Source organism: Phyllostomus hastatus, unplaced genomic scaffold, assembly GCF_019186645.2.
Source record: "Phyllostomus hastatus isolate PE091 unplaced genomic scaffold, TTU_PhHast_1.1 phas_contig_1, whole genome shotgun sequence".
Taxonomy (NCBI): Eukaryota; Metazoa; Chordata; class Mammalia; order Chiroptera; family Phyllostomidae; genus Phyllostomus; species Phyllostomus hastatus.
The window spans coordinates 44,168,559-44,189,551 of NW_025333498.1; the positions used below are offsets into that span (position 1 = coordinate 44,168,559).

Here is a 20,993-nt window from a genome sequence, read left to right on the forward strand (position 1 = left end):
TTTATTTATTGGACAGTCACATGGTGCCGTGTCTTATGTAAAGTCCTAGTAGTAAAACAGTGAGTGAGGCATAGCCCTCCCTTCAAATAGCATATCATTCAGCAAAGAGATAGTGAAAAAAACCACCAATAAAACAAAAATGAAATCAACCAAAAGGGAGAAGATATTTGCAAACAGCTCCAAAAAGGGGTTGATATCCAAAACATATAAAGAACTCATACAACTCAAACATACCAAACAAACAAACAATCCAATTAAAAGTGAGCAGAGGACCTGAGCAGACACCTCTCCCACCCATAGGTTCATTGTAGCATTATTCACAGTGGTGAAGACATGGAAACAACCAAAGTGTCCTACAGATGAATGGATAAAGGTGTGGTACATATATACAACAGAATGCTACTCAGCCATAAGAAAGGCCATTTGTGACACCATGGATGGTCCTTCAGAATATCATGCTAAAAGAAGTAAGTCAGACAGAAAGAGTTAAAAACTATATGATTGCACTCATATGTGGCATATAAACTGAAAGTAACAAGTGAGCAAACAAAACAAATACACAAATAAAAAGCTCATAGACACAAACAATGTTATGGTGATTTACCTGAGGGAAGGGGAATGGAGAGATAAAAATGATCAAACACATGGTGACAAAAAGATTCAACTTTGGGTGGTGAACACACAATGCTATATACAGATGATGTATCATGGAATTGTACCACTGAATACTATATACTTTCATTAACCAGTCTCACCCCAATAATTCAGTTTAAAAAATGATTATATCCACCAAAAACTTCTTACAAAATCATGCTTAAATAATAAAATTCAACACAATGAAGAAAAAATGAAGCTGCTATAGGGAGGCAGAATAAAAAAGGGCCAAGGATTCTAATTTGAGGAATCAGAGAAATGCTTGCTAGAAAAAATAAATGTTTTCTAAGTTAAGACATGAAAAATTGATTATGAAAAGAAGATACTGTTATATCTACTTTAACTGAAAAAATGGCTCTCACTATGAAAAACAGGCATATATTTATTATCTGTAATCAATAATATTATTCTAATAAACCTATAATATCCTAATATTAAATCAATTGACAAACATCTCTTTTCTGAAGAAACACTGAAAAAGCCAAAAGCAATGTAAGGGGAAGTATGATATAATAAAGAAAATACAAGTCATGACCCCTAACTTCAGAGCATTTGCAGTCTAGCCATGAAACAAGTCTATTACCCATGAAATAAGAGTGAACAACAAAAGAGTGCTGGGATGAAGAAACTATAATTATTACAGAAAACTTAAGCTCCTTCAGAATAACAGCTATGTCTTAATCATGTTACTATTGCTGGCTTGAGGGTATGTATTTGGGGGTAGATAATAAATAAGGTAAATCAGAGACCATGAGGCTTGATGCTAAAGAAAATAGAGAGCTGTTGAACATTTTGAGAAGACGAATGGAATAACATAGGTATTGTTTAAAGATGGTTGGTGTGGGAGAGCGCTGAGACTGTGTAGCACTGAGTACAGGGGGTCAGTTAAGGGATTGAGATCTGAAGCATTAGTGGTAACTTATGTGAAGAGTCATAGAGAAAATACAGGCTCCAAAGATGTGTTCTCAGCCTTGATAAATGTTTGCTACTAACACTGATGGTCCCAGTGCAATTGGGAATCAGTTTGGAACCAAGGCAATGATGGGTTCAGTTTAGGAGATTTCACTTCTGAGATGACACTGAGACATGCACGAATAAATGACTAATTAGCAGTTCAAGAGGTAGGATGAGATAATGAAAAATGTATACATGAATAGATCTGTGTATTCCAGGCTTTGAAGCAAAAACCCAAAGCTATTATCTGTCTGATTTGTGCACTTATTTACCATATTTACTGAGTTCTTATCATGTTCTAGCAATTATTATAAGCATGGAAATAGAGTTATGAAAATAGAAGACAGTATCTCCACTTACACAGAATATTCTAATGAAATGACATACAAATAACATTTATAGTATGCTACATGGTTGTAAGTTCTATGGAGAAAATTAAATTAGGATCAGAGAAAAGGAGTGTGGATGGAAATGGTGGGGAGGAACTTTTTTTTTTGTTTTTGTTTTTAAGAGAGGTTAGGAAAGACCTACCTTAGAAGGTGATAGTTGAATAGAGATACAATACAAATGAAGTAATTAGTTTTACAAATTTCTGGGCAACAAGTGAATTATTTTGTGCCAGGCACATAAAAAAACAAAACAAAAGCAAAAACAGAAACAGTTTTAATGACCCTGTGGAAGAAGTAAGGTGGTCGGCGTGGCTGGAGCAGAATAAGCCAGGAGAAGAAAGAAAGGGAACTATGAGGTCAGGGAAGTAACTGGGACCCATAGGATCGGATGAACCACTGGATGTTTTTCAGCTTTTACCCTGGGGAGGGATGGGAAGCCAGAGAGGAATTTGAGCCAAGGTGTGACATGACATAATCTGTATCTTAGCCAGCTCACTTTGGCTGCTGTGTTAAAAATAAAAAGTAGAGAGCAAGGGTTAAAGTGGGCACATTCATTATGAGGTTATTGTAGTAAACCGAGTGAGACATGACATAGCATAAAGGTGGTGAGAAGTGAACTTTAAAATTAGTATCTGGTCTATTTTTTAAAGATAGAGTAACAGGGACCGAAGCACCTGGAAAATGATGTTAGCACCTGGAAAATGATGATGACTGGATTAAGAATAAAATCAGAATTAGTTTGGGATGTGGTAAGTTTGAAATATATGTTAGACATCTAAGTGAAAATGTCACAATATATAGTACTGAAGTTTAGGGCAGTGGTCTATCATGGAAAACTAGTTAGGATAACAATGTATAAAGCCATAAAACTGAATGAGATGCTCTAGCGAATGCATATAAAGAAAGAGAAGAAAAATTAAGAACTGAGCCACAAAGTTAAGAAGAATTAGCTAAAAGGTAGAAAATGAGTAGCCATTTAATTAACTGGAGATCCATGAAAAGTGGTTTATTAGTAGCCATGTGAGAAAAATGTTTTTTTTTAAGAGAGTTATCAATTGGGTTAAATACTAGGTAGGTCTACTGAGGAGAAAACTTGAGACTTTACAAATGGATTTAGCAATATGAAAACAATTGATGACCTTAATAGAAGGTGAGAGATTGGAATAAAAACCTAAATGGAATTTGATCAAGAATAGAAATTAACAACAGTAAAGGTAGACAATTCTTGTAAGGAACTTTTATTCTAAATCAGTGGAGAGTAATGGAGCAGTAGCTAAAATGGAGATGAGTGATCTAGAATATGCAAAGCAAAAGAAAATAAGATAACTGAATCAAGAAAATATTTTTGGTGTTAAGAATGAGAAAGTTCAAAGATAACCAGAATGGAATAGTAGGAGACAGATGGGAATAAAGTCATCACTGTGCAGTATCCTCTGAGCCAATGGACTGATAGAGAGTAGGGAAAGATAGGAGAAAGAGAGGGATAGAAACACCAGTGTGTGATTTCCTCTGGTATGTTCCCTACAGGGTATAGGGCCCACAACCCAGGCATGTGCCTTGAGTGGGGATCAAACTGGCAGCCCTTTGGTTTGCAGGTAGGCACTCAATCCACTGAGCCATACCAGCCAGGTAGATATTCATGTTTTTAAAATATTTTCAATATTTTATTCATTCGTGGTATTTATAATGCTCCAGGAACTCTTCTGATCATTTGGATACAACAATAAATGAAAGTTAAAAAAAGAAAAAAACTACTCTCATGGACTTGGAATCTAGTAATAAGAGATTGATTTTTCCTTAATAAAACTGTCAAAATTTTCCACAAGTCCCACCGGCCCCGAAAATCTCTGATTCCTGTTATACCCAGTCTTAGGTAACACCTTCTCCTTGAATGTAGACTGGATTCTGACCAAAAGAATGTGGCAAAGTTGCTGAGATATAATTTCCATCATTAGGTTACAAGAGATTTTGACTTCTCTCTTGTTAGTAGACTCCCTTGCCTGCTCAGCTTGCTCTGTGCTTTGAAAAGCAAGCTGCCATGCTGAAGAAGTCTATGTAGCAGGTAACTGAGAAGTCTCTGGCTGGTAGCCCTGGAGGAATAGCCCTGCCAACAACCATGTACATGAGTTGAAAGCAGATACTTCCCTTGTCAAGCCTCAGATGTGACCCCAATTCAGGTTCAAACCTTGACGTAAACTTTTGAGGGACTCTGAGTTAGGGGACTCTGCTAAGCCATGCTGATTCCTGACCCAACGAAATCATGAGGTAATACTGTTTTATGTTGCTGAGTTTTGAGGTAATTCACTCTGTAGCAGTAAAGAATACAATTTTGAAATGAAAGTATCACTTACCAATTGTTCCAATGGAGGAATGACATCTTTCAAGACATGCTGTGAATGATTCCTTCTGTGCCGGGATATCTACAAAAATATTGTCAGTTGATATTATTGCATTTTTCTTTGAAAGCAAGATACAAGTGATTTAAAGACTACAAATTAGTGAGTACACATGAAATTAATCATATTCAAATTAATTCAAGATGGTGAATAAAGTAGATATAAAATAGGAAATAAATCTTTTAGAGATTGACTAATTTGAATGAAATGTATACTCAAAGATGACTGGCTGCAATAATATCTCATATTCCACATGCTCTTTTCTACCATGTAATCTTCTACAAGTGGTAACATCTATGTTTTTCATTTTGAAGCAGGACAGACCTTTTTGCTTGCTTCAAACAAAAAGTACAGCAGAAATGATTATGACTTCAAGTATTAGGACATAAAAATGCCATGTTCTCTTTGAACACTCACATTTGAAAACTAGTCACCATGTTGTGAGGAAGCCCAAATAATCCTACAGGTAAAGATCATAGGTAGAGGACTCTACATTTTCTGGCTGACAGACTAGCTCATGACCCAGAAGGCAGCCAATATCAACCATAAATCACATGAACATAAAGATCTCCTGGTGATTTCTTCTCCCAGCCATCTAGTCAACCCCAGGCTTCAAGTCTTCCCAGCAGAGACCTAAAACACTGTGTGGTGCAGACAAGCTGTTTCTGCTATGACTTATCTGAATTTTTAACCATATTCTAACAGAATAAAATATTATTGTTTTATACCTCTATATTTCAGGGTGATTTGCATTACTGCAATAACTAGAACAAAATATTTAACATTGAAACACTTTATCATATGATGTGAACTCAGCTTTTTCAGAGTCAATGGTATATTAATTTTCTTGTTCCCACTACTATCCATATATATTTAATTATACAGCAGTCACATGATTAAGAGCTTTTAAAAGTAATTTTTAAATGCTTTTTTGTTCTTTCTTCTAAAGAAGCACCAGAGACTGATTCTCTAATAAAACACATAAAGAGAAGGTATTTATAATTAAATATTGTACAATTTGATAACTTAAAAGTTCTCAATAGTACTATCATATTTTACTAAACAGGAATTTTATATTTTGCAAGAAGAGGGTGGGAATGGGTGGGACAGGATCGGGGAGAGAGGAGGGTCACTATTTATTACAAAAGAAGGACAGGCTTGAGGACTATGTCTCAAAAAGAACTTTGGATGTATTTTCCTCTGGTTGCTGGCACTGAAATGATAAGATCAATGTTTACTAAGATTTGGAGGGTATTGTACTACCAAAGAAACAAGAAACCTGGCCCCAAAACAGCATGACTATGGACAGCCCTTGGATCCCATATTTGCTTCACAAAAACTGGACTGCAAAGGCAGTACAAAATTCAAGGAAGCTAGTCTCTCTGATGCCTACTTCAGATATGACCGATGGAGGACATTGGGGAGGGAAGAACCTCCAGAATGCAGAGCCAGAACCCCTAGAAATCAATGGACACAGGAAATTTCTGAGAAAGGAGAGCCAGGACAATCAGGAGCCACCAGGACGAGTCTCCCAGGGCCTGCCTAGTAGGGTTTAATTATCATCTTGGTTTGATGACTATTGGCCATTTATCATTCTTTCTTTACAAATGAGATGGTTGCTTTTTTGGTTAGTTTGTTTATTTTTTCTAGTTTTCAAGTTTTTGCTTCAGCATCGTCTATTGGATATAATGAAAAAGCAAGACAAAGAGCTTATTTTTCAAATTCTAACTCCTTAACCTCCTTGAGAGAAATTTGATCTGGTGGAGAAAGCTCCTTATCACCACTGACTTTGGAATTGGAACTGGATAAAGTCAATGGTTGGGGCTTTTTGTTGTCTCCTTTGAGAAAGCTGATGAAATCTATTACTGAGGGTTGGAAGACAGGTGCAAACTGGTATATGAGAGAGGAAATTGTAGCAGAGCCTAATGGTCACTCACCACATTCTGTCCTCTCCTTTCCTGGGTACATATCTAGACGCATTTCTCAGCTTGCCTTTCAGTTGGGATGGAGTAGTTTAAACCAATGGAGAGTGAACAGAAACAAAAAGAGCCTCTCTCCATAAGACTATCATCAACCAGTGAGTGCTTCCCCACTGTGTTTCCTCTTTCCTCCCATGCTGGCTGGAGAGAACATTGAATGAAGCCTTACAGGAGGAGTAAGATGAAAGATGAAAAATATTTTAATGTCAAGAGAAGCCAACACAGGCCAGAAAAACTCATTTTATTTTAATTAATAAAATTTCTATTTTGGGAAAATTTTATACTTAGAGGAAAGCTGCCAAAAGTAAGAGTTCTTACAGAAAACTCCCTTCTAACTGTTATGTGGTAAGAAGTAAACTTATGTTTCTTGAAACCATCATCTATTGTAAAGAATTTTATGTCTGATAGAATTACTTAAAATAAAGTAACTATAGTTGATGCTTAATCAATGCTGAAAAGTCTTACATAAGGGATGTGAGAGTTAGAAACCAAAACTTCACCCATGTTATTCATTGATATTTTAGCTTCTTAGTGGGGGGGGATATAAATATATTTGGAATTTAAACCTCTTAAGGAGCCAATAATTTATCTTAATATCATCATACATTTAAAAGTTACTATTCTTTCTTTCAAAGATTTTACGTATGTATTTATGTATGTATGTATATATGTATAGGAGAGGGGAAAGGAGGGAGAAAGTTAGGGAAGGAAATACTGATTAGTTGACTCTCCTACCTGCCCTTATCAGGCATGAACCCACAACTCAGGCATGTGCCCCAACTGTGAATTGAACTGGCAACATTTCTCTTTGCTGTATGATGCCCAACCAATGAGCCACACCAGTCAGGAATAAAACTTACTACTCTTAACTGCAACTCATTATGGTAAAATTTATAATCTTCAGTGAAAATTTAATATGTATATCATCTTCAACTGAAAAGGGTGGAAGGGTTCTGGGATAGGAGTATTCTTGTTCAATTTTTCCAAAACCTTGCTGGATTTCTAGCCTTGGGGTAAAAGTCATTGTACTTGTTTGCAAAGTACCTCAAGCTTTAAATGTTAGAGAAAGCAGTGGCAAGAAAATGCCTGTATAGTATTGAAGAATGGGTGCCTGGTCATTCACAAGTCAGTCTTATCACTCTTCTATGGCCACGCCCATGACATCTTTTGTTGTCCTACCATTATCAGATTCTGGTGGGCCTAGTGGCCCACTATCCTCTAAATATTTCCTTCTAGTCACCTGTAGAAAGCTTTATTATGAGATAATGTTGCACAGTGTATTGTGTACATATCACCAATGGCACAAGAGATTATTTTAGCTAATGAATGTTTTAATTTTAATTATTTAAATAATCTTAAGGTGTAGTATAAAAAAAGATCACATTTATTAGTGATAAAATATATTTTCTATTAACAAAGTCACTTAAGTATATGAAATATGAAAAAACCACAAACAATAAGCAAATGACTGAAGTTTGGGAAATAAATTTTAATAAGAATTTGGAACAGAAATTACCAGTTACTGAGTACATGCATTTCATCCTTGAAGAAAACCATTAGTTCCATGGTATAGACAAAATTCAAATTGATAAATGATACAATAATATTGTCTGTTAACATTTATTGAGTGTGTATTATATGCCAGGTATTAGTCTAAGTGTTTTGCATTTATTAATATATATAATTCTCACCCAAACCCTAAGAGGTCAGTTATATTACCCCCTTTTCATAAAAGCTAGAAACATAGACACAGACCATTTTAAGTAACTTTGACAAACCACAGCTAGTAATAAGCATGGGTGATGTTTTAACATAGATCTAAGCCCTCAGTAAAGTGCAGTAGGTGACTGCAATTTGTTTCTTCAACAATACAAATGTATGTGTATAAAGACAGGTACTAACTGCTTAGGGAACTACAAAGCTGAAATCCACTGTGTGTAGAAATGGATCTTGCTGAGGTAGAAATTTGAAGAGAGTCAATCATAAATTTGTACACAGTCACAGAGGAAGCTAGAAATCAAGGTTCAAATCTGTTATAAATCATCTTAATATTCCTTTAGGAGAAGTATTATTACTGATAATTCCCAAATCATTAAGCTAGCCTATTTATCATGTTCAACCAAGTTATGAAGATGTAGGAAAAAAGGATTTTCATCACCTATCTTTTGCTTTTCTGTTCTTCTCAGTTAAGCATTAGGCACAGAAATATGTTATCATCCCAAATCAGGTTATCCTGACTGAAACATTATTTAGGAATTCTGGATCCAGAATTGCTCAGTTGTCTTGCATTGATATTAGGAAAAGTTAGGATGTTTCAGGAGAGCTGCCTTTATGTGATAATATACTTAATTGAAATAATTATGAAGAAAACTTGAGGTCAATCAAGTTTTGATTTAAGTTTGAAGGGAAAAGGCCTTCCTATGCTATAGTTTAAATAACAAAAAAAATAATTTACTACTTATATAATAGTTTACCACTAGCTTATTATTATCATCTGGTAATTTTGCAAATCATTCTGGGACACATCCTTGAAAACATTCTCACTTAAGACATTAGATGTCTTTATGAACCACTCAATTTATCTAGTAAACATCTCATGTTTAGTACACTTGTATACCAGTAATTTCTAATAGTAGGTGCTCAAAATGTACTTTTTTTGTGAATATTATAAAATGTTTCTAGTACTAGCATTGCAAAGAGAGTACTTTGTTTTGGACCATCTCAATTTTTTTTTTACAGAAATTCATAACTTCTAAATGTACCTGATACCACAAACCTACATTCTGCAAATTACTTCTGGGTAAGTTTCAGAATGTAGGCAGTGACGGCCTCCATCGTTTGATCTTAGGTCCTTTTCACTTTTGCAGAAATTGTCAATTAATCATTAAATTTGGAAAACTTGAATAATAGTAATAACATTAGCAGTAGACTGATATAATTTTATTTTATTACACCATTTTCCCTGAGAATTCCAGACACATTTCTTCTGAGGAAGCCTGACAATACGGTTCTCATGTCTGTTTTCTTTTTAGGTTTGCAAATGTCCTGACAAAGTATACTGATCCATACTTTCGCTATAAGTAGACATGTATGAATATCTATCACATATTTGTCTTCATAACCTGATTTTTTGCTAATTCTTTTTTCAAATTATAAAATGTTAGTTTTGACATCACTTCACAATTTCTATTTGTGAATTTCCGGTCTTTTAACAAAAGAAACCTTCATAATTCCAAGTTTCACTCCTTTTGAGGTGACATGGCTATGTCTTAAAGTATTCTATTGCAGTGTTTTGCAACTTAAGTAACTGAGCTTTTATAATAAAAACTTGAGTTGATAACAACCCTTCCTTTTGAGGTGAAAAAGTCAGACATTCTTTAATAATTCTTTTCTCTATTGAGTTATAGTGTCTAGTAAAGAGAAATAATTTGTAACTACTATTGAAAACGTGAAATGCAAATGTCTTCTGACATGGATTTTTTTTTAACCAATATCAGATTAACACATATCTGCAACACTTTTAGATCAGATCTGTGCATTTTTCCTTCTTCATCAGCACCCATTGCTCTTCCCATTTTTATTCCTTTGCCTATACCCAGGCACTTCAGCTTCATACTTGTGCAAAGCAAAGTGGGAAAATGGAGCATTCAAAGTGTGCAATGCATATTTTCCTTTAAATTCCTTTTAGCTCTTATTAGAATATGCATGATAATTTTTTCAGATATCTTTTTTTTCAAAGAAAGGAATTAAAAAGTCACTTTTTCAAAGTGTCTATTTTTTGTTTCATTCTTCTTTCATTTTTATCTATTTAAAGAATATTAAACTGATGGGTGAAAATAGTACTTGATATATTAGAAACTATAAAAGTAACATAATTTGAGCATATCATTTTCCTGCTGTAGGAGGGTCTACTATGAAAGTTATACATAAACATGAAACATTCCATATAGCTCTGATTTTAAATAGATTACCATTTTTGATGAAAGTTTATATTTTGTGGCTCAGAATTGAAAGAAAATCACTTGAATAAAAGCATTAGTTTGTTCCAACATTTTTGCAGACATGTACATTTTCTGAGGCATACCTCCCATTACCGGCCTCCCTGGATATTTGGATGAAAAACAGAAATAAATCTGTGGTTAAGTTTTTATCTTCATAGGTTCTCAAAAGTTTTTTATTTTTTATTTTTTGGTGTATCCAAAATCTTATATTTAAATCAGTCATTTGTTTTGCAAAATTCTTTTCCTTGAAGCTATTACAATCCACAATTAAGAAGACTTATCAAAACAATTTTTTTGAAATGCAGAGACATGCTCAATATTTTTGTATTCACAGCAATTTAGTTGTTTAGAAAAAATAAACATTAACCTAAGTGCTGGCTACATTTTTTAAATCATGTTTATTTGAGCTAACCACTTTTGAGAAAAAAAATTAAGATATGAGGACATTACCTTATCATGCTTTTAATCTTTGGTATTGTCTATTTGTGGACATATGTAAAAACATTGTGTCTCATAATTATTCTACTACTAACTAAATATGTCTGTTATGGTCTTAATGGAGGTAAAGATATACTCGTAAATCATAAAAAATCCAAATTCTTTTGTTTTGTCCCTTATTAATGTGCTGCAAGTATATTGTTGAATATTAATGTTCTTCTCCTTTTGCTCATATTATCATCCAGTTACCATAGAGGACATCCATCCTCAAATGTCCCTTTTTTGATTTTTGGCTTTTCTGTAAAACTCTTTTGGTTATATATTGTCAATCAGAAATCTGACACTCTCTCTTATCTCTTTTATGTCCTGTAGAAAATAAAAGCAAAAGATTCAGAAACCTTCTGGAGGATGCAGTAAAGTTTATCTACATTGTTTTTTTAGTTTGTTGAATATCTTTTGGCCAGTAACTGAGATACCTGCAGTGTTTGTTCACCAGCCTGTCAATCCTGCGGTAGGTCTAGTTGAGTTAAATTCAGCTTTAATCACATTTTCTAATCTCCCAGATAGACAAAGGGAAGCATTTGTTGGAACAGATTTTAACTCCTTAATATTTTTCACTTGTTTTATTTAGTCTCACCCATATGTGTTCTTCTAAGAAGAAAGTCAAACTGCCCTATAACTCCCTGTTTAAAAATAATTATGTACAGTGGGCACTTTCTTGTTTATTGCTAAATACTATTTCCTTTAGTTCATTCTCTCTCTCCCTCCTCTCCTTTCCTTCCCTTTTCCCTCTCTCCTGCTTTCACTGGAATATTCTTTCTAAGAAAGTTTTCTCAGACTGAGAGGTGTTATTTGTATGGAATTTAGTCACACCATAATTTTTAACCTTCAAACATATTCTTACAGATAGGTAAAAAAACCTGAAAAGGAGTAAGTGGTACAAACTTCCAGGTATAAAATAAGTAAGTCACAGGGATATCATGTACAACACTGGAAATATTATCAATAATATTGTAATACCTTTGTACAATGAGAGTTAATAGGTTTATTGTGGTGATAATATTATAAGGTATATAAATGTAGAATTGTTATGTTATACTTCTGAAATAAATATAATATTGTATTTTAACTAAAATGTGATTTTAAAATAATAACACAAAATAAATGCTCTTAAGATGAAACTACCTGAACCAAAAAAACACAGAAATACCTGGGTAATATAATTTTCTATATTTCTTCATGTGAAGTACATGTATGTATTGTCTTAACTTTTAGTTACTTTCTTCTTTCTCTGGAGGTTCATTTATATTTAGCTATGTATTTATAAATCAATGTAATGAGAAACTCATAGCCAAAATAGATCCATAAACATTTCATTCTACTTATAATGTTATTAATGGTATTCCAACAAAGATGTAATATGTTAGTCCCATAAAGTTACTAAAATTAGCAGTTAAAATAGCTTATTCATTTCTCTTCTACTCTTCATAACAGAGATATTTGCTCTATCGATATAAACAAAATAAAATAGTTCAGAGGATAGATGATAGATAGTAGAAAATATAGATGGATGTTCAGAATACTTGCAACAAGCCAGCATTGTCTCTACAACTGCAAGTTAAGTGTTAGCTTTTAATTAAAAAGATTTAAGACAACAGAAAATGATGCAAAGAAAGCTATCACAAAAACAACACAAATACCTCAAAGTAAAATAGAAAATAAACAACTATTGAGGGTCTAAATCATTAGAATGGTTTACCTGTTTTTAGCTAAATGAAACAAATCATTTTCGAATCGTCATTTGGCTATATTGGGTAGTAATGTCCTATATCTAATTTCGTGACATTTACCTGTCTGGAAATTCTCAACAAATTAGAATCAGGTTTTATTTTCAGTCACAAATATAAAGTCTCTTCTATTGTCCAGAAGGGCTTAAGTTAAAATTTTAAGTTTCCTTCTTGTATTTTCAGGTGTATGTTTAATTACTGAAGAACATTTTTTCTTCTTTGGAAAGCTATAATCCATGATGCATCAGGTTCAACCCATCATATGTAAGGTTTGACAAAGATATTTATCCATAGTCCGATTTCAAGGTCTTTTGACTCCTTTCCTCATACATCATTTCTTAATGCAAAGGTGGAAATATACTATCTGACTCACTGAAAACTCTCTGTCTATGTGGAAGGGTCACTTCTGAAAGCCCAGTGGGAGGCAATGTTTTTAATAACTATGAATTTTTATAAGAATTTACAGTCTTCTGGTCAAATAATTTAAAAGTGCACATAAATGCCCTCAGCATCTTTAGTGAATACCTAATAAATTCATCATTCCAGTTCCCTTCCTTCAGTTATTCTTTGAGGTTTTCCTAGACCCCCCAAACTCACCTTCTGCTGCAGAAAAAGCAGATTTAGTTCTGAAGGTTAATCCAACTCAGCAGGATTGAAGGATGGCACTTTTCCTTGGTCGTAAGTATGTTGGCTCAGGCCAGACAGCTGTTAGGACATTTTCCTCTGGGAATCGTGCCCTCAACACCCACCGTTGATGCACATACATGGTCTGCTGGCTGCCGACTTCTATGCCCATCTGCTCAGATGGCATGGTGCCCACTCACAAGTTGGCTGGATCCTTGCCCTTAGTGTGTAGGTGCCAGGCAATGATGGGTTTAGATGGGCAGCCTGCATAATACTACAAGTGATATTTTTTCTCTCTCTCTATCTGTCCTTTGTGCTTTCTCTGAAAGAATAAGTTGTACTTCTCCACCTTTGATTATACCTGTGGACACATGTAGCTTCATGCAGGTAGATGTACAAATGTACCCAAACTGCTACCAACAGTGAGATGAAAGAGAAGAATCCACAGAGCTCCAAATGACAAATTCTAACACTGAAATGGGTTGGATTGTGAAAATGCCGACCACCTGGAGTCTGTCAGAAGAAATTTAGCATGGGTGTAAGTACAGCAGACCTCTCACAGATAGCAATGACACCAGGAAACAGCCTAAGTTACAGCATTTTTTGTGTGTTGCAGCTCCAGCACAAATCACTTGCCTTACATGGAAAAGGCTCATAACAACAGCAATTGAAATAAATCAGGCAAAAAGAACAAGCTTAATGGGAAGACAATTTATATTCTCAATAGGGGCAAGGGTGCAAGCTATAATATTCAGACCTCAGAAATAACCCCGACTGGAGGTCCTAATAGGAAAAAAAGAAAGAAACAAACAAACAAAACAAAAATAGCATCTCTCATTCCAATCTACAGCAAACCCACAGAGAGGAATAGATTGGCATAGGAGGTTGTGACTTTAATGATCCAAAGCATATGAATGCTTGTTAGCAGACAGCAGACAGACATAAGTAAGAACAACAGTAATGGCTGTCTCTGCAGCCTGGCCTAAGGCACTCAAACCAATCAGGCGGCATTGGAGAGCAGTGCTGAGAGGTATGCTAAAGCCACGCTTTTCTTGTGTGTTTATTTAAGAGTGATTGAATTCAGGGTGTTGTCAGTCTGCCTAGGAGAATGGTTATCCAATGTTTAGGCATGATCTTTCTCCCTGAATATGTGCTGTTGAGTAAGTTAGTTATGTGTGACTACTTGCTCTGTCCTAGTCTTTATACAGTGCCAAAATCCTGCAGTCCAAGTTCCAAAGGAACAGAGCCTAAAAACTTTTGGCTCCAGAATCAAATTAGGTTTCTCTGCTTCCCTAGCTAGAAACACATAAATACCCAATGGCCAAAACCAAAGAATTTGACATTGTGGAATGAATAGAGCTGTCATATACCACTAAAGTGTGGAAATATCTACTGTTTGAAGTCCAGACTAGTTCAACATCTTCAGTAATCAGAACAGACTTCTTTGGACACCTTCATGGGTTAGTCTGGCTTTTGATTGGAAATGTTTCTGGCAAGCTAATGATTCCAGATATCAGAAATGCAAGAACATACGGTTTCTAAGAGAAAAACTGCCATCTTTTTTCTATCAAAAAAATTCTTAACGGCAGCTCGTTTTCATAAAAGACAGATCCTTCATTCTGTCTTCCCAACTGACCTTCAAGTTAGCACAACTTGCTTAGATGTACATTTAAAATAGAATTAGTCAAAGAAGAGGTAAGTTGTTAGAGATTGAACAAATATTTATGTAAAAGTAAATTTTGAATTATCTGGGGGGGGTATGATAAATACAGACAAAGAATGAGTATAATCACCTGAAAGTGCTCAATCTGATTGCTATGCTATAACTCTCAGAATTCCCAGACCAAATCATTTTCCCTCAAGACTTATCACACTTTGAGGTTATAAGAGCAAGAATCACTTACAACTAACTTACGGAAAATGAAGAAAAGCAGATGTCTTGTCCATGATGTCTTAAGGGTAAGGGCCATGTTTTACTAATTTTAAATAGTATAGAACACATATTGTGGGATTGCTCATTTCAAACTTTATATTGCCTCTCATTATACATGTGACCTGTTAATTCATTGAATTCGCCAAGACCTCCATAGCCTCTAATGTCTTGCCCTAAAGATATCTTGTTAGAAATGCATTCGTCATTTTTTTTCAAATATGGACCCAGTCAGTATTCTCTCCCAGATAAATTTCATAATGTCCCGTAGAATATTTACCATCTATCCTTAACAAAATAAGGTTGAATATCCAAAATTATTCCCTCTAACCCCCTGTTAGTCAACCATTGAAATAAGTGATACTAGCTGGATAATAGTTTCCTGATCTGTACAGTATATATGATGTTTTGGGCTTAGGCTCCTCTTCTAGAGAGAAAAACTGAGAAAATACACATATGCAGATATACATATGTAGGTAGAGATATGAATATAGATATGGATATATTTCTGCTTATATTAAATATAAGTATACAATTATGTAGACTGTTATTTTTGAACAGTTTTTTATGTTCTATAATCATTTACCCTCTAAGCAAATAATTTAACCTCTTGCTGTTTCTATGCCCTCAGCTGTAAACTATGGAATAGTATAGTACTTATTCTTCATAAGAGTGCATTAGACATAAGTAAATCAATAAATACACAGCTTTAACCACATAGTAAGTTCTCATTGTTATAATCTCTCTCATACCAATCTTCCACCAATCCATCTAGTAAATGGGTAAGTATATTCTAGAAAATAGGTAATTATCATTGAGCCAATGTAATTATAGAACATTATTTAATGATTCTAGGAGCTCCTTTAAAGTGATTTCTTACCTTACTTTAAGAAACTCCTATAATTTCCTTCTAGGATACCTGGACAATTTTATGAGAAAAACCTTTAAACTCTCAAGGATATTGGATCATATTCAGCAGGCACACCAGGAGGCATCTTAGAATTCTGTCTACCACAATCCCATATCTGGATCCTAGTTACTCATGTTCCTTCCACAAGCAAAAAGTCATCCTTTCCCATGATATCAAAAAGTATCATCTTATTACTGCATTAATTCAAAGCAGAAAGTCTCATAATTTAAATCTAAATCCCATTATCTTACAGCTCAGAGACCAAAATAGAGTCACCTAAGTCCACTTTTGAAAGAAGTTGAGCTTGACTGATATCAACTATAAAACAGCAGAGGCAGGATTGAAACACAGGTATTTTGGTGTTACGGCCAGTTGTGTTTAACATGTATTGTGCAGCATCCATGCTATGAAGTGGTTTTGATGATTATACTCATTGAGTACATTTATTGAGCATCAATATGTACACTGCTTTGTTCTAAAGTGCTGAATAAAATAACCTCTGCTTAATGTATTTGGAAAAAGTAACAAATGGGGTAGAAATATAAACCCAAGTAAATATAAAAAGGACCCCCCCCAAGCAGCAATACTACAGAAAAACAGATAAACATTTTAAAATACCATTCCTTTATTATCAAAAGATAAGAAAATATAGAGGATTCATAGAAATAGACACAATAATAATAGAGACATTTGAAAATTAATAATATATAAAATTTTTGTTAAACCAACATAAGTTTTGTAGGATGGAAATAATAAATATTTTAGGATATAGTAGAAAAACAAAATAAAAAAAGAATCATAGAAAAGAAGAAATAAGAAAAATATTGATATGAGTTTGACAGATTTGCTCACATCTTTGAGAAATTAGCTCTGGGAATGACAAAATATAAGTAAATTAAACTAAGTTAATTATTAACTACATGATAGAAAGTTGAATGTAAAATAATTACGATTATTTAATAAGTTTTGGTTCAACTAGAAATATTTAGAACTCACAATAATGCTAACTAGTGATAGAATTCTAATGGAAAAATGGAAGGAATAGATGAAGGTGTGGAGTATGAGAACTAATATTAAAATTCATTATAGAAAATCAATACATAATACCTAAAATGTGTGAAGCAGGATGAAGCAGTATATACATAGTGTTGAAAAATATGGAGTTAATACAAAAAAGAAGCCACAGGAAAAAACAAAACAAAATAAAGACATTGAAGGTGGTTTCCTTCTCAGGAAGTAAGATTGGTAGGTAAACAGATGGAGAAGAGTGAATAATGTTAGGCTTAATCAAAAAGCATTTTAGATGAATGTCTTAATTTCATGTATAACTTTGATAGAAAATAAGTACTAATTACACATTAAGGGTAACATATCAATAAAAAATGAGATTTGCAATCAAATAGTTTTGAAAGAGAATAAAAGAGAGCAGGCAATTCTCACACCTAATTGGATAAATGCCCAATCAGGACTCTTGGAAATTAATCTGAATTATGAAAAAGTCCCACTCACCTAGTAGTGGATTTAAGCCCTGCACTCACCATTAATTCTGTGCAATTTAGGGCAAGATATTTAACTCCTTTGTGTCTTAGTACCTTCGTATATAAAATAGAGAATATACCAGTAATAGCTTATGGCTTGTATCTCATAGAGTTATGGAATAATTAGATGGGTTAATACTTCTGAAGAGCTTTCAAGAGCACCTGGTTGGTAATAAGTGCTCAATACATGCTATTATTATTATCAAAAGAACTGAATCTTGCACCCTAACAGGAGACCTCAAAGTAGCTGTGTCAGCCCTCTGGTCTTCCTAGGGTTTCAGATTGAGGATCACTGCCTGATACACTAAAGGTGGTGAGACAGTTAGAGTCAAAGGTGAAAGCAAGAAGTGGGACTGTAGTCTTCTTCTATCTCCTCTGGCCTTGCTCTTTTTTGCCCAGTGAAGGCATTTCACACTAACAAATGAATTTTCCCAAACAAATAGCCAAGGAATAAAATCCTTATGTTTGCATTTGGTACCATGTCAGGGAGGAAAAGTATTATGCTATTACTTAACTAGATACTTATGTTTCTGGACATTAAGGGGAAGAGGCTGAGAACTAACCTCTTGGTTGTTATCAGTGGGTGAGGTGCCATTAGTTCCCTGATTTTATGATGTCCACAGAAAACTTCATGTTTCTGCTTTTTACAGAATCTACAAAGAGAAAGTCTCTTCGCTAGTTACCTTTTCATTTTCAAATCAGGGGACGCTTCCAAAAGTGTATCAATTAAAAAAAATAATAACCCGCTAACACTCCCGTTGGATGGATAAAAAGGAAGTCCAATTCCAAGTCCATTCTTTAATCCTCCATTGTGTACCCACCACAACACACCAGTCAGCTCATTAGTGCTCTGGGCAAGGGCCTTCATTTCAAATGATCAAAGTGCTTGGGGAAAAATCAGTCACATAGAATAATGGTTCCCAAACTGTGATCCTGACCATTTAGGGGAGAATACTCTGTGGTTCATTTAAGAGATATTTTAAGGGAAATGGGAAAGCTGATAAAATACAGTACCAAATGGAATATTTTGATCATAAAGGGACATGGAATGGTTATTACATTGTTTTAAGGACAGGGATTTGAAATCAATGGCAGTTAAAAATGAGAAATAATAACCTTAAATTATAGCATATAAAACAGGTGCAAAACAAATAGAATCAATGATTTAGGTGACATATACTAAAAGGAAATGTATGTAAATTAAACAAAATTTGTAAATTAGCTCTTAAAATGAAAAATACATATAGCTACACTTTAAAACAGAAAACTTTAACCTAATAACCTTTAAACATAAAAGTTTACATCATATAAAAGGCATATTTTTAGTCTTTGAACATAGAAATAATTTAAATAGTGATTGCTAAGCTTTAATCATAAACAAAAATATGTTTTTGTTTCTATTATATATGTTTAAATTTCCTTGGTAATTTTTGGTTTTGCTACTTATTTGATTTTCCTCAACTAGCCACCATAAAAGACATACCCAAATCAACATCAATTTTTTAAAAAAGGTAATGATTTTTTTTTCTTTTATTTAACTATTGACCAAAAAGCTCAACAGAATCTTAATGGCATAGTTCCTGAAAGAATGTAAAGAATTATTTACAGAAGTTTTTTTCTCAGAGAAAAGGGCATGTTAATTTGGGGTCTCAGTTTAAAGAAGAAAAAAAATGAGGATTAGAAGGTCCTGGTTACTAATGAATTTGGGAAACTTAAAAAAGTGCATATTTCATAACTTTCTTGCAAACTTAGGATAGAACTTTGTATCCTCATGTTCTGAGACATCATTTAAAAATTCTTAGGAGAAACCACTTTCACATCATTTATGAAGGCCTTCTGTTGATACTGACAAGGCAAAGTAGATTTCCCTTTATTAGTAATTAATAATAAGGGTCTACAGTGCATGGTGAAAAAGGCAAAATTCATTCTAGCCATCAAACAAGGATATGTCTAGAGAAAGCATCTCAAATCTTTTTGGACCTCTAAACATACCTGAAGGAAACACACTTCTATGTAACAACTGTTACTATTGCAGTGACTATAGGCATTAGGTAGCACTCCTAGAAGGTATTGCAGAATCTTCAAAGGAAACACAGTTTGAATAAAACTCCCACATGATTATGCTTCCCCTCTGATCCTAGATTAAAAATCAATGAGAAAACCAAAAGTCTAAAGCAAGGGAAAATACAGAAAATGTTAGAAGGACATGAGCTTTAGTCTATGTTATCAGATAAAAGAAATGGGGCAAAAAAAAGTTTCACTAGGGATAAAGTAAATTGTAAAGGGAAGGAATTTATTTTTATTTTATTGTAGAGACTATACGCAGTTCATCCCACTAATCCCAAAGATCAGCACCATACTTCGTATTGGGTAGGTATGGAATAAATGTTGAGTTGAATGTTAAAATATCAATAAAAAATATTTCACTCCACTTCTCAAAGTGATTTCATGTGTATCAACCCATTTTATAAAAGCAGTATTATATGATATGGAAGAAAGCATTATATCCATTTTGAAGATAAGCAAATTGAGCCACAGTTTAAATGATTATTTTTTCTGTGGTTTCTATGAGCAAAACATTGTACTGAGTCTTGCATAGGTCAGACAGAGATACTATCACAATAAATAATCCTTCTTTACTTACTTCCAAAATTCCATTTGATGGACACAACTAATATCTTAAGTAGGTATGACTGGTTCCTAAACTGAAGCTCAAAGATATTAAGTAGCTAGGTATTTGTTATCTTATCATTTGATCATATACCAGCACAAAATATTTCCTTGAGGCCACATAGAGTAGAAGCTGCCTTTCCTTTTCCAATGGGCCATTTCATCTCCAAACATCTGAGTAATGTATGGATGGAAATGTAGATAAAGACAATAGTCCTGCTTGTATTTAAGCCAAAGTCATCAGAGAGAATTCCTAAGTAAGCAACAAAATTAAACAAGTTTTGTCTGGTTTGCTATTCCACTATTGTCTATGCAAAGCTGTCTACTTTTTTGAAGTCCTATTTATGCAGATAGACTTTCAGTTGTTGCTAAAGGCATTTGTCCTTCGTACTTTTGCCTCACCAAGAGTCTTGCCGTCTCTTTAGTGTACGAAACCATTCACACTGTCGAATGTTATTCTTTGCAATTCAACTCATGTGATAGACTTCAGAATATAAGCTAGCAGAGCAACAAGCTGCATCAGCAGCCGTGTCATTTCAGGTTACATGTTTCTGTATTTTCTTCATGAGACTTGGATTGCTGGAATGCTGACCTCTTCAGCTGTAGTCAACTGCCATGGGCTACTAGTCAAAGAGAAAGCAAGACCTCTGAAGAGCAAGGAGAGTAAGGCCGAGAAACTTCTGTTTTGGCTAATCTTACATTCTTGTCTTTTAACCTGCCATG

At 34.1% G+C, this 20,993-nt stretch overlaps 1 protein-coding gene across 3 annotated transcripts in view; it reads right to left on the reverse strand.

Annotated features, from left to right (window-relative positions):
• Positions 1 to 20,993, reverse strand: part of ARHGAP15 (Rho GTPase activating protein 15) — a 619,068-nt gene that overhangs the window by 540,213 nt on the left and 57,862 nt on the right. For all 3 annotated transcript variants that reach the window (XM_045838525.1, XM_045838438.1, XM_045838608.1), the window contains one exon: positions 4,349 to 4,417. In XM_045838525.1, the coding sequence (XP_045694481.1) occupies positions 4,349 to 4,417 (69 nt within the window). The remainder of the gene's footprint in view (positions 1 to 4,348; positions 4,418 to 20,993) is intronic.